Here is an 18,651-nt window from a genome sequence, read left to right on the forward strand (position 1 = left end):
ATCAATGGTTATACCATTGGCTTTGCTTTTCTACCCACAGTGACAAGAGTTCCCTTTCTCCACATACCCACCAACTCTTTATTATCTCTCTTTTTTGATGATAGCCATTATTACAGATATCTCATTGTGGTTTTGATTTGTATTCCCTGATGTTTAGTGGTGTGTTGAGTACCTTTTCTTGTCTCTGTTGGCCATTTGTATATCTTCTTTGGAAAAAACATCTGTTCAGATCCTCTGCCCATTTTTTAATCGGATTTCTTTTGTTCTTTTCTTTTGAGTTTTATGTCATTTTTATATATTTTGGACATTAACTCCTATCAGATACAGAATTGGCAAATGTTTTCTGCCATTCCATAGGTTGCCTTTTCATTTTGTTATGATTTCCTTGTTTGTAGTCTTCCCTGGTAGCTCAGATGGTAAAGAATCTGCCTGCAGTGCAGGAGACCTGGGTTCAATCCTTGGGTTGGGAAGATCCCCTGGAGAAGGAAATGGCAGCCCACTCTAGTATTCCTGCCTGGAGAATATGGAGGAGCCTGGCGGGCTACAGTCCACGGGGTCACAGAGTGACACAACTGAGTGACTTTTACTTCATTTTCTTATCTGTACAGAAGCTTTTTAGTTTGATGTAATCCTGTTTGTTTATTTCGCTTTTGGTGTCAAATCTAAAAATTCATTGCCAAGGCTGATTTAGAGGAACTTACTTTGTTCTCTTGTAGGAGTTTTATGGTTTCAGTTTCATTAATTTTTTAAAAAAGAGTCAGCCTTTTGCCTCCTTGATATTGTCTGTTAGTTTTCTGTTTTCAATTCCATTTATTTCTGCTCTTTATTTACTCCCCTTTGCTTCCTTTCTATGGGTTTCTAAAGGGTAGTAGCTTAGATTATTGATTTGAGACGTTTACTACAATGCACGCCCCTATAAATCCATTTTACTATATATATACATTTGGTGCTATAAATTTCCCTCAAAGCTGTTTCAGTTGCACCTCACAAGTTTCAGTGTTGTTTTCATTTTCATTAACTTTGATGTTTTCATTTTCTTGAGCCTTTTTCTGACCAATGGATTACTTAAAATTGTGTTATGTAGTCCCCAAATGTCCAGAAATTTTTCTTTAAAAATAAGTTACTTATAGTTTGATTTCATTGTGATCAGAGAACATGCCCAATATAATTTTATTTCCTTTAAATTTGTTCTGTGGACATTTGAAAAGAATATGTTTTCTGCTACTTTGGGTGAAATGTTCTAGAAATATGTTTAAATGTCTAAAATTTCTATAAATGCCAATTAGATTCTATTGATTGATTGTTCTGTTGAATTCTCCTATGTCCTTGCTGATTTTCTGTCTAGTTGTTCCATCAGTTGTTGAGAAAGGATTGTTGATGACTCTAACCATAATTGTGGGCTTGGGTTTCTCTTTAAGGTTTTTTTTTTTAATTGAGGCAAAATTCATGTAACATAAAATTGACTGTTTTAAAGCAGCATTTAGTACATTCAGAATATTGTGCAATCACCATCTGTCTAGTTCCAAAACATTTTCATTACCCCAAAAGGATACCTTGCATTAAGCAGTTACCACTCTTTCCATGCTTTCCAAGACTCTGTGGCAACTACTGATTTGCTTCCTGTCTTTATGAATTTGACTATTCTGAATATAAGTGGGATCATGCAATATGTGACCTTTTGCAGTGCGATTTCTTTCCCTTAGAATAATATTTTGGAGTTTCATCTATTTTGTAATGTGTCAATAATTAATCCCCCCCCCCCACTTTTTTTTTGGCTGAATAATAGTCCAGTGTATGGATATACAACATTTTGTCTATCCATTCAATAGAATATGTTTCTACCCGTTGTTTTTTTTTTTTTTTTTACTATTGTGAATGTTATTGCTATGAACATTTGTGTACAATTTTTGTTTGAGTATCTTTTTCAGATCCCTTTGGGTAAATAACCAGTACTGGAATTGCTGGGCCACATGGTAATTCTGTGTTTAGTTTTCTGAGGAACTTCCCAGCTGTTTTCCATAGAGGCTGGACCACTGTACTCTATTACTGCCTATGTAGGAGAGTTCCAATTCCTCCACATCCTTGCCAGCACTTGTTATACTGTGTCATATTATAACATAAAAAGAGCTGAAGCTAAAACATTTCTAGACGCAAACATGAGAAGGTCATTATGAACTTGGAAATGGCAAAGATTAAAAATGTTTAGGATAAAGGCTTGAGCCATAAAAAGTTTATAAGTAGGCTTCCTCAAAATTAATAATTTCCTAACATTGTTAGGAAAATGAAAATGCAAGCCACATTTGGGAGAAAACATTCCATATACATGTATCTTACTAATAACTTTTATCCAGAATATGTAAAGAACACTCAATAAGTTGACAACAGAATATAAAAAACCCAAGTTTTTTTTTTTTTTTAACAAGCTGGAAGTTTCAGTACTTTGTTTTGACCATGTTGCATGGCTTGCAGGGTCTTAATTTCCTGACCAGGGATTGAACCTGCACCGTCAGCAGTGAAAGCATGGAATCCTAACCACTGAACCACCAGGGAACTCCCAAAAGTTTGAACACTTTATAAAATAAGATATATGACTATATATAACAATTAATTATACTTAGTATTATTTGTAATTTTATCAGCTATATTAAAACAGCATTGTCTTAGATACACTGTTTCATCAATGAGGAAGAAATAGATACTGTGTAAAATATCAAAATTTATTTCATGTGAGTCCTTAATTATTAACTGCATTTAAGATTGTAAAATGTGCCCAGTTCTTTTAAAGAAACATCTTAATAAAATTCACTTATAGATACCTAATGTCAAATAACCCCCAAAGCATTAAGGATAAAATGATGCGTGAAGGCTAACAGGCATATATGAACAAATGGGAAGCAGGTAGGCAGCGTTATTACTAGGTAAGTGGAACAGCAAATGAATCTCAGATATCACAGAGAATAGGTATAATCATCAAGGGACATATAATGAACATTTTATCTCCCGAAAGAGATGGGAATACCAGACCACCTGACCTGCCTCTTGAGAAATCTGTATGCAAGCCAGGAAGCAACAGTTAGAACTGGACATGGAACAACAGACTGGCTCCAAATAGGAAAAGGAGTACATCAAGGCTGTATATTGTCACCCTGCTTATTTAACTTCTATGCAGAGTACATCATGAGAAACGCTGGACTGGAAGAAACACAAACTGGAATCAAGATTGCCAGGAGAAATATCAATAACCTCAGATATGCAAATGACACCACCCTTATGGCAGAAAGTGAAGAGGAACTAAAAAGCCTCTTGATGAAAGTGAAAGAGGAGAGTGAAAAAGTTGACTTAAAGCTCAACATTCAGAAAACGAAGATCATGGCATCTGGTCCCATCACTTCATGGGAAATAGATGGGGAAACAGTAGAAAGAAACAGTGTCAGACTTTATTTTGGGGGCTCCAGAATCACTGCAGATGGTGATTGCAGCCATGAAATTAAAAGACGCTTACTCCTTGGAAGAAAAGTTATGACCAACCTAGATAGCATATTCAAAAGCAGAGATATTACTTTGCCGACTAAGGTCCGTCTAGTCAAGGCTATTTTTCCAGTAGTCATGTATGGATGTGAGAGTTGGACTGTGAAGAAGGCTGAGCACCAAAGAATTGATGCTTTTGAACTGTGGTTTTGGAGAAGACTCTTGAGAGTCCCTTGGACTGCAAGGAGATCCATTCTGAAGGAGATCAGTCCTGGGTATTCTCTGGAAGGAATGATGCTAAAGCTGAAACTCTAGTACTTTGGCTACCTCATGCGAAGAGTTGACTCATTGGAAAAGACTTTGATGCTGGGAGGGATTGGGGGCAGGAGAAGAAGGGGACGGCCAAGGATGAGATGGCTGGATGGCATTACTGACTCGATGGACACGAGTCTGAGTGAACTCCTGGAGTTGGTGATGGACAGGGAGGCCTGGCGTGCTGCGATTCATGGGGTCGCAGAGAGTTGGACATGACTGAGCGACTGAACTGAACTGAACATTGTTGTACTGAAGTACATAACTGTTATATCTCCAAAGAAAATTTATTGGAAAGGGGAAAGGGTGTTTAAACACCACTAGAACTTAATAACAAATATTTTAAGTTACTATCTGAAAACATTCAATTATTATTGGTTGAAGAGGATATTTGCAGACAATTTAGAGGAGGAAATTATGACATCAAAATCTATTAGGCCATTAAAGCATTTTTTTCTGTTTGTTTTTGGCTGTCGTCCTTGTTGCTGCACGTGGGCTTTCCCCAGCTGCAGTGTGCAGGCTTCTCCCTGCAGTGGCTTCTCTTGTTGTGGAGCACAAGCTTTAGGATGCGCACGCTTCTGTAGTCGTGCTGCACAGGCTTAGTTGTCCTGTGGCATGTGGAGTCTTCTCAGGCCAGGGATCGAACCTGTGTCCCCTGCATTTATTTTTTACTTTTTAAATTTAATTTTATTTTTAAAATTTTCATTTATTTTTAAATTTTTTAATTTTTAAATATTTTATTTTATTTTATTTTTTATATATATATTTTTTAATTTTAAAATCTTTAATTCTTACATGTGTTCCCAAACATGAACCCCCCTCCCACCTCCCTCCGCATAACATCTCTCTGGGTCATCCCCATGAAAAATTTAAAATTTATTTTATTTTTTAAATTTTTTAAATTTTTCATTCAAGTATAGTTGACTTACAATGTTTCAGGTGCACAGCAATGCACCTGTTGTACATATACAAATATATTAATTTTTGAAATTATTTTCCATTATAGGTTATTATGAGATATTGACTATCGTTCTTTGTGCTATACAGTAAACTTTTGTTGCTTGTTGCATATCTGTTTTTTAATTAGAAATATAGCATTCTATTGATATTAAGTCAAACAAGTGGAATCAAAATGTCATACATTTTTTCATTAGGCAAAAATTCATAAGTTTTCTAAAATATGTTATACATATTATTTCTATATAGGTGTACAAAACTTTTCTACTATGCTTGATAAAGGCTAGAGAAAGAAAATTTTTAAAAAGATGAAGAAATTGGAAAACAAACTGAATGAAATGGGAACACTGAATATGAACTAGAAAAAGTGAAACTAGATAAAAGTAAAAGAGCATCATACAGCCATTAAACATGGCTGCTCATTAGAAATATATCTGGAGCTCTAGAGAAAAAAGCAGTACCTGGGCTTTCTGTTTTTCAAAAACTCCCAAGATAATTCTGATATGCATCTGGAATTTTAAAAGTGATGACAAGTTTTTCTATTAAATTGTACTTTTGGTGATAGAGAGTTCTTATTATTTTTTTGTTGACCAGTCATGATACAATGGCAGTAAGTGAGTAATAGTTACATAATCACAATAGTAAAAGATGTTTATCAGTTTTCACAGTCAATAGCCAGACAAAAATGAAAGATAATTACAATTTCAAGTCATAGTGGGAACATGATTAACGTAACAATATAAAATAATTACATACAATCTGGGGGGTCAAGCAGAGTGATATGTTAAGTGGAAGTGCATCCATGCACATGTTTTCATCTGGCTAGCCAGTCTGTGTCTTTTGGTTGGTGCATTTGATTCTATTACCATTTTCTTAACTGTTTTGGGTTAATTTTCTGTAGGTTTTTCCTTCTGTTGTGTTTCCTGCCTAGAGAAGTTCCTTTAGCATTTGTTGTAAAGCTGGTTTGGTGGGGCTGAATTCTCTTCACTTTTGCTTGTCTGGAAAGTTTTTTATTTCTCCATCAAATCTGAATGGGTATTCTTGGTTGCAGGTTCTTCTCTATCCTCACTTTAAATATGTCATGCCCTTCCCTTCCAGCTTGTAGAGTTTCTGTTGAGAAATCAGCTGATAGCTTGATGGGAGTTCCTTTGTATGTTATTCATTGCTTTTCCCTTGTTGCTTTTAATATTTTATCTTTGTCTTTAATTTTTGTCAGTTTGATTATTATGTGTCTTGCTGTGTTCCTCCTTGGGTTTATCCTGCCTAGGACTCTGTGCTTCCTGGACTTGTTTGACTATTTCCTTTCCCATGTTAGGCAAGTTTTCAGCTCTTAATCTCTTCAAATATTTTCTCAGGTCCTCTCTCTCTCTCTTCTCCTTCTGGGACTCCTCTAATGTGAATGTTGGTGCATTTAATGCTGTCCCAGAGGTCTCTTAGGCTGTCTTCATTTCTTCTTGTTCTTTTTTCTATATTCTGTTCTGTGGCAGTGATTTCCATTCTGTCCTCCAGGTCATTTATCTGTTCTTCTGCCTCAGTTACTCTACTGATTCCTTTTAGTGTATTATTCATCTCTGTTCTTTAATTCTTGTAGGTCTTTAGTAAACATTTCTTGCATCTTCTCAATTGTTTTCCTGAGATCCTGTATCATCTTCAATATCATTCTGAATTGCTTTTCTGGAAGGTTGCCTATCTCCACTTCATTTAGTTGTTTTTCTTGGGTTTTCTCTTGTCCCTTCATCCAGGACATAACTTTATGCTTTTTTTTTTATCATGATTAACTTTCTATAATGTAGCTTTTGTTCTAGCCAGCTATGGATCTTCTTGCTGCTTCTGTCTTCCCTCTGATGGAGTAAGCTAAGAGGCTTGTGTAAGCTTCTTGATGGGAGGGACTGGTGATGGGAAAAACTGGGTCTTACTCTGGTGGGCAGGGCCTTGCTCAGTAAAGCGTTAATGCAATTATCTGCTGATGGGTAGGGTTGCACTCCCTCCCTGGTAGTTGTTTGGCCTGACCCAGCCCTGGGTTAATGGTGACCTCCAAGAGGGCTTACGCCAAGTGGGACCTTCCTGGACTGCTGCTGCCAGTGCCCCCATCTGGTGCAGCCCCTGCGGACCCACTCCTCCACAGGAGGCCCTCCAGCACTAGCAGGTAGTTTGGTTTGTGTCCCCTGTGGGTTCACTGCTCCTTGCCTCTGGGTCCTGGTGCACATTCCACGACTGGAGTCTGTTTCCTACAGTCCATGGAAGGCTTAGTCAAGTCCCACTGGCCTTCAAGGGCAGAGTCCCTGTGGATGTCCAGTCCCTTTGTCAGATCCCTAGGCTGAGAAGCCTGACGTGGGGTCCAAACCTTCACAACAGTGTGAGAAACTTCTTTGGTAGTATTGTTCTCCAGTTAGTGGGTTTCCTACCCAGCAGGTATGGGGTTTGATTTTATCATGAATGCACCCCTCCTGCCATCTCGCTGCAGCTTCTTCTTTGTCTTTGGACATGGGGCATCTTTTTCTGGTGGGTCCCAGCATCCTCCTGTTGATGGCTATTCAACAGCTAGTTGTGATTTTGGTACTCTTGCAGAAGGAGACAAGTGCGTGTTCTTCTACTCCACCATCTTGAACTGGAAGCCAGCAGGTGGATTCTTAACCACTGGAGCGCCAGAGAAATCCACAGGCAATTATTCAGTGAGAAATACTGGGGAAACTGTGTAGGCAGCCAACTCAATAACTGAGAAAAACATTATAAATCAAGTAGGAGGTAAGACTATGGAAGGAAATAATAAAGATACAAGTAGAAATAAACTGAAAATCAGGAGAACACATTAGCATTTTAAAATCTAGTAGCTTAATATTTGAAGGGATAAAGGGTCTGTGAAGAGAAAAGATTAGAAAAATAATGAAAGATTACTCAGTTGTGTCCTAAAAAAATGAAATTTTCAATGGTGCAATTTTCTGAGTTAAAAATGCAGTGATTTCAAAAAATGTAGGAAAAAAAAACAAGATTATTAAAGCCATTTTCCTCCATCAGAAGATTTGTGTGCCCTGTGTCATATCCTGTCAGCAACCCCTCTGATTTGTGACCACTGTGGGGAACAGCTGTGAGGGCTTAGACTGACGCCTTGCTGAGAGCTTCCGGACATGTCGGGGTGGGGACAGGGAGTAACATTGGGGCATCCCTCAGCCAGCAGTGGACAGGAATCGATAGATAATGCTTCTCCACCTGTAGCAGGCTTTTGGGAAGGTCCTGAAAGGTACCCCATGCCTTCCTCACAGCGTCCTGGCAGAGTGAAGCCGTGGTTGTCCACGGTGGTGACCAGCTTGCAGCGTCCTGGCAGGGTGAAGCCGTGGTTGTCCACGGTGGTGACCAGCTCGCAGCGTCCTGGCAGGGTGAAGCCGTGGTTGTCCACGGTGGTGACCAGCTCGCAGCGTCCTGGCAGGGTGAAGCCGTGGTTGTCCACGGTGGTGACCAGTTCAGATGCCCCCTTGTGTTGGCTCCTCTTCCTTCACTCCTGCTTGTCCCTCACCTCTGCTTCCTGAGATTCCCTCCATGGTAAAATATCTGTATACAAGTCCTTGTTAAAGGCTGTTTTTCAGTGGAGAACCCAGACCAAGACATCTCCAAAGATTTTCTAGACTCAGAGTAGTTCTATAGCAAATTAATCCAAACTTTCAGTGAACAGCTATTCCTCAAACCACATATTGGGTTTTAGAACATTGAAAATTATTCAGTTCATATTATATAATCCAGATCCAGACACATCAAAGACTATATGAACACTTTCCTAGTTCAAAAAATATAATGAATGGTGTTTTGTTTTGCCAAAATCTTTCCTGTTCTTTAGCCAGATATCTTCACCATTGGATTAAACTAAAATTGGTATGGGAGATGGATGCCAGGAAATGTCAAGAATTCATTTGGCTCAGTAGGTACTGAATTTCTGTGTGCAAAGTATTATTATAAGCTCTGGAGGAATTCAAAGCTAACTGACACAGCATGTCTGCCTTTAATGAGTCTCTGACTTCTATGCAATAGATGGCAAATAAACACAAACTTTTTATTACAAAAAACACTGTGTGTCCAGCATCCCAAAGGAAAATAAGATATGTTTTCTATGAATTTTAGTGAGATGAGGTGTATATTTATGGAATAAAATTAAATGATGAAAAATTAAATGGTATAAGACCCCCAAAAGAGGTAAGAGTGATTAGAGAGAACTAAAAAAGATAAGATTTGAAAAGAGGATTGTGTGTGTGTGTGTATGTTAGACACTCAGTCGTGTCTGACTTTGTGACCCCATGGACTATAGCCCGCAAGGCTCCTCTGTCCATGGAGTTCTCCAGGCAAGAATACTGGAGTGGGTTGTCATTCCCTTCTCCAGGGGATCTTTCTGGCCCAGGGATTGAACCTGGGTCTCCTGCATTGCAGGCTGATTCTTTACCATCTAAGCTACCAGGGAATAGAGACAACTATGAAAAAGATAGAATTTGGAAAAATAGGGATAAATGAAGAAAAAGAGGTTGAATGATCAATATAATTAACAAAGTTGCTCTAACTGATACTTGCAGATTGGCTCCTTAAAACCCATTCTTTGGAGAAGGAAATGGCAACCCACTGCAGTATTAATCCCATGGACAGAGGAGCTTGGCAGGCTACATAAAGTCCATGGGGTTGAAAGAGCAGGACACAACCTAGCAACTACACAACCAACAACGACACTGTAATAGAGTATTTCATAAAGGAATCAGGATCTGGTGGGCCTCTGAGATATTGGTTTCTGAATTCTATTTTTGTTCTCCTGGATGTGTTATTGATGTGATACCTGTAATACAGGGATGCACAAGTTATTTGGGAAAATCCTTTGGCAGCTTGTCAGGTCCCTAGCTATTTTGCATAGCTGTTTGCATAATAATAAATATATTTTCTGTCTCAAAAAAACCCATTCCTACCCTTACCATATCCGACCCTGTTGTAAATTCATTTGTCTTGCTTTATTGCAAAGAGAAATGTAGTTAAAACTACATTTATCTCTTACCTAGAATTCTTCATATGAACTAGGTTACCTCCAGTAGCCATCACCCCCACTTCAAGGTATGAAGATGGAAGTAAGCACATGAGATAGTCAGTCACCATAGACAGTGTTACTATGAGACTTGAGTCGTAGGATGACAGCTTGGTTCCCTGGCCTTCCTGGAAGTTCTGTATGCCTCTGATGGCCTGTAGTAAATCCCTTATAGTTTGTTGTATCTGTACCCTTGGCCACATGGATGTTAAGGCAATATTTTGAAGATACTGGCCTACCTGGAACTTGTATTAGAATTGAGCAAAGTTGGTTAGATTAGCAAATGATTTAAAATTTACAACAGTCCTAATTCAGTAGATCAATGATAAAGCAAATATGGGTGATCCCTGTAAAATTCTTTGGTTTTGAAATCTTTCATAATAATGTTGGGGAAATATAAACCTTGTAGGAAAGGACTTTTAACCGCTTCAAGTAAATTTGAATTTCTCTAAACTTCTGATTCTCATTGGTAGATTATTGTTCTGAAAAATATTCATCAATGATTTGAACACAAGGTTCTAGAATGATTCATAGTTGGTACAGATTATATAGTTGACAGATTTAATAAACTCACATATACAAATTTTTATACAGTTCTTTTCAAAGTTATTGTGTTAATTCTGAATACAGAAACAAGATGGTAAATATATATTAGTTAAAATTTAAATAATGAGCAATCCAAAGGTAACATCTACTTTATTAGTTTTTAAAGGATGGGCAAAGTGTTACCTTGAAAAGGCTTAAGTTTTCAGTTTTATTTCTTATTGTAACATTAAGCTTAATCAAACTCTATCTGACCCTATCTTTATAAATCTACTGTAAAGAAACAATTACTGAATTAACTTTTACAGGTTAATTATTAAATTAACTTTTAGATGTATTGTTATTTAGGAAGAAGCAGAAGAGAAATTGAGAAAGCAAAAGGAGTTGAAGCAAGATTTTATGGACCAAATGGCCTTGAAGGAATTAGTACTTCAGGCTGCAAAAGAGGAAGAGGAGACATTTAGAAAAGCTATGCTGGCGAAATTTGCTGAGGATGATCGAATAGAATTAATGAATGCTCAGAAGCAAAGAATGAAGCAACTAGAACACAAGAGGGCTGTGGAGAAACTTATAGAAGAACGCCGCAACCAGTTCCTTGCAGACAAAGTAAGGAAAACTTTAAAAAATTTTATTTAATAGCAACTGGCTAATTTATTTATCCACTAAAGAACTGAAAACTGTATGCACCAGATGTTGGATATCCATTCACTAATCATATGATATATACATTTTCTGACTACTCATTAATTAATGAATCTAGAACATATTTATTGATGCTTTCTATGTATTAGACATTGGTTTGTGTGGAGAACATAAATATGACTAACTCCATGTCATCTATGAGCTTTTAGTGTTGGTTAAGAAAAATACTTAAAAACAATGATTATAAAGATATGTCAAATGCATTGATGATAATTATACAGAATGGACATGTTGTATGGCAGAGAGGAAACTGATCATGGATGTCTTGGCTGCTGTTTTAAAGGTGGATTTTATTCAGGGGGGAGCCACTGAAGAATTGAGCTGCATGATAAGATCTGCACTTGGAAAGATGATTCAGGTAGCAGTGCTGAGGACAGATACGAGCGGAGTACGGCTGGAGACAGGAAGATCAGTTGCTTTTGTTTAGTTGTTGAGTCATGCGCAACTCTTTACGACCCCATAGTCTGCAGCATGCCAGGCTACCCTGTCTTTCACTGTCTCCTGTAGCTGGCTCAGACTCACGTCCATTGAGTCAGTGATGCCATCCAATATCTCATCCTCTGTCGCCCTCTTCTCCTGCCCTCAGTCTTTCCCTGCATCAGGGTCTTTTCCAGTGAGTTGATTCTTCACATCAGGTGGCTAAAGTTTGGAGCTTCAGCTTCAGCACCAGTCCTTGCAGTGAATATTCAGGGTTGATTTTCCTTTAGGATTGACTGGTTTGATCTCCTTGCTGTCTTAGAGATTCTTAAGCGTCTTCTCCAGCAGCACAGTTTGAAAGCATCAATTCTTTGGTACTCAGCCTTCTTTATAGTCCAATCTTCACATCTGTACATGACTACTGGAAAAATCCATAGCTTTGAATATGCAGATCATTATTAGCAAAGCGATGAACTGCTTTTTAATATGCTGTCCAGGTTTGTCATAGCTTTTCTTCCAAGGAGCAAGCATCTTTTAATTTCATGGCTGCAGTCACTACAGTGATTTTGGAGCCTAAAAAAATAGTCTGTCACTGTTTTCATTGTTTTCCCATCTAATTGCCATGAAGTGACGGGACCAGATACTGATCTTTGTTTTTTGAATGTTGAGTTTTAAGCCAGCTTTTCACTATCCTCTTTCACTTTCATCAAGAGGCTCTTTAGTTCCTCTTCACTTTCTGCCATAAACGTGGTGTCACCTGCATATCTGACGTTATGGATATTTCTCCTCAGAATCTTGATTCCAGCTTGTGCTTCATCCAGCCCAGCATTTAGCATGATGTACTCTGTACAGAAGTTAAATAAGCAGGGTGACAATATACAGCCTGATGTACTCCTTTCCCAATTTTGAACCAGTTCATTGTTTCATATCCAGTTTTAACTGTTGCTTCTTGACCTGCATACAGATTTCTCAGGAGGCAGGTCAGGTGGTCTGGTATTCCCATCTCTTGAAGAATTTTCCACAGTTTGTTACAATACACGTAAAGTCAAAGGCTTTACGTAGTCAATGAAGCAGAAGTAGATGTTTTCTGGAACTCTCTTGCTTTTCTATGATCCAGTGGATTTTGGCAATTTGATTTCTGGTTCCTCTGCCTTTTCTAAACCCACCTTGTACATCTGGAAGTTCTCGGTTCACATACTGTTGAAGCCTGGCTTGAAGGATTTTGAGCATTACCTTGCTATCATGTGAAATGAGTGCAGTTGTGCAGTAGTTTGAACATTCTTTGAGTATCGGGATTGGAATGAAAGCTGACCTTTTCCAGTCCTGTGGCCACTGCTGAATTTTCCAAATTTGTTGGCATAGTGACTGCAGCACTTTCACAGCATCATCTTCCAGGATTTGAAATAGCTCAACTGGAATTCCATCACCTCCACTAGCTTTGTTTGTAGTATTTCTTCCTAAGGCCCACTTGACTTTGCATTCTAGGATGTCTGGCTCTAGGTCAGTGATCACACCATCCTGGTTATCTGGGTCATGAAGATCTTTTTTGTATAGTTCTTCTGTGTATTCTTGCCACCTCTTCTTAATATCTTCTGCTTCTGTTAGGTCCATACCATTTCTGTCCTTTATTGTGCCCATCTTTGCATGAAGTGTTCCCTTGGTATCTCTGATTTTCTTGAAGAGATCTCTCTACTCTTTCCCATTCTGTTGTTTCCCTCTATTTCTTTGCATTGTTCACTTAAGACTTTCTTATCTCTCCCTGCTAGTCTTTGAAACTCTGCCTTCAGATGGGTGTATCTTTCCTTTTCTCCTTTGCCTTTCACTTTTCTCAGCTATTGTAAGGCCTCCTCAGGTAACCATTTTGCCTTGTTGCATTTCCTTTCCTTGTGGATGGTTTTGGTCTCCTGCCTCCTGTACAGTGTTACAAACCTCCGTTCATAGTTCTTCAGGAAGTTATTACAATTATCCCAGAGAGGGGTGATGAAAACCCTTGTGAATAGAGAAGGAATCCATCAGTGAAGTGGTAGGAAATTAAAATTGATGGGTCTCAGTGACCAATTAGATCTGAAGAGTTGAGAGAAGGATTCAGTTCAGTTCAGTTGCTCAGTCGTGTCTGACTTTTTGCGACCCCATGAATTGCAACACGCCAGGCCTCCCTGTCCATCACCAACTCCCGGAGTTCACTCAAACTCACGTCCATCGAGTCAGTGATGCCATCCAGCCATCTCATCCTCTGTCGTCCCCTTCTCCTCCTGCCCCCAGTCCCTCCCAGCATGTCTTTTTCAATGAGTCAGCTCTTCACATGAGGCAGCCAAAGTACTGGAGTTTCAGCTTTAGCATCATTCCTTCCAGAGAACACCCAGGACTGATCTCCTTCAGAATGGACTGGTTGGATCTCCTTGCAGTCCAAGGGACTCTCAAGAGTCTTCTCCAACACCACAGTTCAAAAGCATCAATTCTTCGGTGCTCAGCTTTCTTCACAGTCCAACTCTCACATCCATACATGACCACTGGAAAAACCATAGCCTTGATTAGACAGAGCTTAGTCGGCAAAGTAACGTCTCTGCTTTTTAATATACTATCTAAGTTGGTCATAACTTTCCTTCCAAGGAGTAAGCGTCTTTTAATTTCGTGGCTGCAGTCACCATCTGCAGTGATTTTGGAGCCCCCAAAAATAAAGTCTGACACTGTTTCCACTATGTCCCCATCTATTTCCCATGAAGTGATGGGACTGGATGCCATGATCTTCGTTTTCTGAATGTTGAGCTTTAAGCCAACTTTTTCACTCTCCTCTTTCACTTTCATCAAGAGGCTTTTTAGTTCCTCTTCACTTTCTACCATAACGATGGTGTTATTTGCATATCTGAGGTTATTGATATTTCTCCTGGCAATCTTGATTCCAGCTTGTGCTTCTTCCAGCCCAGGCTTTCTCATCTACTACTAATAAGTAATGCTGTTACACACTTCCATATTCAGTGAGTGAGTGGTGATGTATGTACGAAGATGTATGAAGAAAAACAGATTTTGAAGGGGTAGATATATAATTCCATTTTGTACACATAGATTTTGAGGCCCAGGGGAAAATTTCTTACTTGGAAATGTGTATTTAAGAATTGGTGAGGAAGCTAGGTTTGTGACTTGGACACATTGAAATGTCTATGTTTCATCCATAAAACTGAAATACTCCTTTAAGAAGCAAGTAAGATAATGTATAAGTGTTTGGAAAGATAAAGAGCTCTAAATATGAAAAGTGCTGATAAAGCATGTGGTAAATATTTTTAAGTAGTAATAGAAGTGGAGTAACAATAACTAACATTTATTGTTTTCTTATGTCATTCACTATTCTATATTCATTACAAGCAAATCAATAACTTTTAACTTTCAACCCTGTGAGTTAGGTACTGTTACTACCCCCATTTTAAAGAACTGTAACTGAATCTTGAGAGATGATATATGTTACCCAAGGTGTCATAGCAAGTTAAGTGGCAGAGCTGGGATTAATATATTAATATCGTAATGATGTTCCTGAATGGTGGACAAAAAGAAACCCCCAAATACTCTTATAATCAGCAGATACTCATTTGCTAGGCATTCTGCTGAGGGAACCAAAATAAATAAAGCTCATTCTGGTAGCTTTTAATCTAGCAGAAGAAAATAAGGTCTAGACACCTCAAAGACTTGATTATATATACTACTATACTAAGAATATGTTTCTTAAATATAAACATTTGTAGAAGGTGACAGTGTGATATACTAATAGTGCCATACATTTATGGCAGAACTATGAGATTCCCTGGTGGCTCAGATGGCAGCCTGTAGCGCAGGAGACCCAGGTTTAATCCCTGGGTCGGGAAGATCCCCTGAGAAGGAAATGGCAAACCACTCCAGTACTCATGCCTGGAAAATTCCATGGATGGAGAAGCCTGGTGGGCTACAATCCATAGGGTCACAGAGTCAGACACGACTGAGCAACTTCACTTCATTTATGTGGATTTATCTAGAAATACATAAAAAATGAATAAAAGACAGGAAGGCTATTCTTAGTTGGCAGCTTATAGAATTACCACATGGAGAAACCTGAATGATAGGCTGAGGAGTCTGGCCATGATACAGTAGAAACTGGTTATTGTAATATGCTCTTTAACAAGAGGAGAAAGAGTACATGTACACAATGGAGTATTACTCAGCTATTAAAACAAATGCATTTGAATCCATTCTAGTGAGGTGGACGAAACTGGAGCCTATTATACAGAGTGAAGTAAGTCAGAAAGAAAAACACCAATATAGTATATTAACGCATATATATGGAATTTAGAAAGATGGTAATGACGACCCTATATCCAAGACAGCAAAAGAGACATAGATATAAAGAACAGACTTTTGGACTCTGTGGGAGAGGGAGAGGGTGGGATGACTTGAGAAACTAGCACTGAAACATGTATATTACCATATGTGAATCAGATGACCAGTGCAAGTTCAATGCATGAAACAGGGCACTCAAAGCTGATGCATTTGGGACAACTCAAAGGGATGGGACAGGGAGGGCAGTGGGAGGCGGGGCTCAGGATGGGGGACACATGTACACCTGTGGCTGATTCATGTCAACATATGGCAAAAACCACAATATTGTAATTAGCCTGCAATTAAAATAATTAATTAAAAAACAGGTGAAAGTAGTACCTTAAGAGTTGAAGTGAGGATGGCCTGGAGTAGGTTGGCAGAACAGTGGAAGGAGAAAGGGAAGAGTTTAAATATTTTAAAGGAAGAACAGATGAGACTTGTGTGATTTTTTTTTTCTTGGACCATATAGGGTAGAGTCACAAAGAGTGGGACATGACTGAGCAACTTCACTTGCACTTTCATGTAGGGTAGAGTGGAGGAAGGTATCAAAATAACTCTCAAGGTTTCAGATATGAGAAACTCAAGGAATACAAGTGCTGTTATGTTTTGAATTGGAGCAAAAAGATGGACTGACTTCAGTTTTAGTCATATTTAGTTAGAAATGCAAGTTGAAATTCCTGAAGGCAATTGAACAGAAGAAAACTTAGGTCAGCTTTTCTTAGAAAAGCATTCCTGGCATTAATAACCCACAGTTTCAAACTAAGATTCTTCTTCCAAATAATATATTAGAGAAGCCATCAGAGGGCCAGTGACTGAGGCTTGGAGAACATAGGAGGTACAAGTGGCAGAAAAACATTGACAGGACCAAGGAATGGCCAGGAGAACAGCTGGATGCCACAGAAAGCTGAGATCAGCCCTGTGTGTTTCGTCTGCTACATGAAGTGTTGGGAGACTTGAGGTGCAATTTTTGGCTCTCCTGTATGCTTGATCAGGTCTTAGTTCTGTTGTCGTATTTCCAGATGCTTAAAAGGACATGGTTGGAAATCTTGTGGTGCCTTAGAATTAAGCTCTCCAAAAGAAAGTAGCAGACAGACAAATGTTTTCCCATTTCTGTAGCCTGAATCTTGGTTAAGGACAGGCAGGTGGGTGACTGAGTGAATATGCTGTTACCTTGGAATCATTCTGGATTCTTCCCATTTCTTACCTAATAATTTTTAGCCATCAAGTCCTGTTGATTCCAGTTCTACCATAACTCTTATTAAATCCATTTCTCTTCATAATTTAGACATTTATCATTCTGTCAACTACTGAAATTGTCTTCTAACCGGTCTCCTTGTGATTCTAGTCCATCTGCTACCAGTTAGCATGAAGTAAAAACTCATTATGTCCTCCTCCTGCTTAACCAAGTGGATTCCTAATGGATAAAAATCTCAGTTCTGTATCTTTGATTGTAACCTTTAAGGGAGATAAAAAAAGCACCTAGCATTTTTCCTGGCAAGCAGAAAATACTTAGTAAATGTTTGTTGAATCAGTAAGGGTGATTATCAGTGTCAGAGCAAAGTGATCAAGGAGACAGAAAATTTAAAAGCTTCTGAAATTGAACAGAAAGCTTTGAATACTCCTTGCCTAGAAAGAGGCAGAACCAGTGACTGTCCTATCTCGTGGCTTAGAGAGCTAATCAGAAAACTGCTTGGAAAGTTACCAAGACAGCTATAAAGGGAAGAAATATGAAAATATTACCTAAGCCATAGATACTTTTCTAAGATTTACATCTTAATTTTGAAAAAAATGTGTATTTTCCCAAAATGAAGCTGTGGGGTTAGTTTTATTGATATCAGTGAGACTGGGTCACATTTCTGCCTTGGCCTAAGGAAAAGGATGGAGTTTCATGTTCATAGAATCATGAATCTATTTCATTATACAATCCTGTAAGGCAATGCTCTTTTTTTTAAGATTTCATAGATACTCCTAAATAGCTATCTACTTCTAAAATAAATCCAGTTAGACAAAATCTGAAACTACCCAGGAGATACTTTCTACCACCAGAGCTATTCAGAAGTTGCCCTCATAGACAAATTGGTTTCATATCTTTCTAAAAAATTTACCCTAATTTACTATAAAAAGTTTTTTTTATGGTAAATAGTTAATGTGGTCTACCTAAGAAGGAAAACCCAAATTAGAGACCATGCGCACAACCGGACAAAAATCTAACAATTGAGCTTTCCTTACAACATTAGATAACTTTCTTACACCCCCGTTAGAAGGAATAGATCAGTTAGGATGATGTTTGTCTACAAGTAGAGTCTCAAGTTGGAGAAGGGAATGGCACCCCACTCCAGTACTCTTGCCTGGAAAATCCTATGGACAGAGGAGCCTGGTAGGCTGCAGTCCATGGGGTCGCTAAGAGTCAGACACGACTGAGCGACTTCACTTTCACTTTGCACTTCCATGCACTGGAGAAGGAAATGGCAACCCACTCCAGTGTTCTTGCCTGGAGAATCCCAGGGACGGGGGAGCCTGGTGGGCTGCCGTGTATGGGGTCGCACAGAGTCGGACACGACTGAAGTGACTTAGCAGCAGCAGCAGAGTCTCAAGTTAACAGTGGCTTAAGAGATCGTTTACTATTCTCTCACATGGAAGTCTAGAAACTGAGGCTTTAGTCATAGTCTTCAGGAACCCAGGCTCCTCCTGGGTTTTGTTATGGCCCCTGTAGGGTATAGCCTTCATCTTCATGGTTTAAATTGGCTCTTCAACCTTCATAGCCATGTTTCAAGCAGCAGATGGAAGAAGTGCAGAAGGGACAAAAGATGTAAGACTGATTCCTGAAAACTGCCATAGGACACTTTTGCTTATTCCCTTGGCAA

At 38.8% G+C, this 18,651-nt stretch overlaps 1 protein-coding gene across 1 annotated transcript in view; it reads left to right on the forward strand.

Moving 5' to 3' along the window:
• The window catches only part of MNS1 (meiosis specific nuclear structural 1), a 90,439-nt gene that overhangs the window by 68,984 nt on the left and 2,804 nt on the right, over positions 1 to 18,651 (forward strand). Inside the window, exon 8 of the mRNA XM_052647365.1 lies at positions 10,676 to 10,933. Coding sequence (XP_052503325.1) covers positions 10,676 to 10,933 — 258 coding nt within the window. The remainder of the gene's footprint in view (positions 1 to 10,675; positions 10,934 to 18,651) is intronic.

Source organism: Budorcas taxicolor, chromosome 10, assembly GCF_023091745.1.
Source record: "Budorcas taxicolor isolate Tak-1 chromosome 10, Takin1.1, whole genome shotgun sequence".
Lineage (NCBI taxonomy): Eukaryota > Metazoa > Chordata > Mammalia > Artiodactyla > Bovidae > Budorcas > Budorcas taxicolor.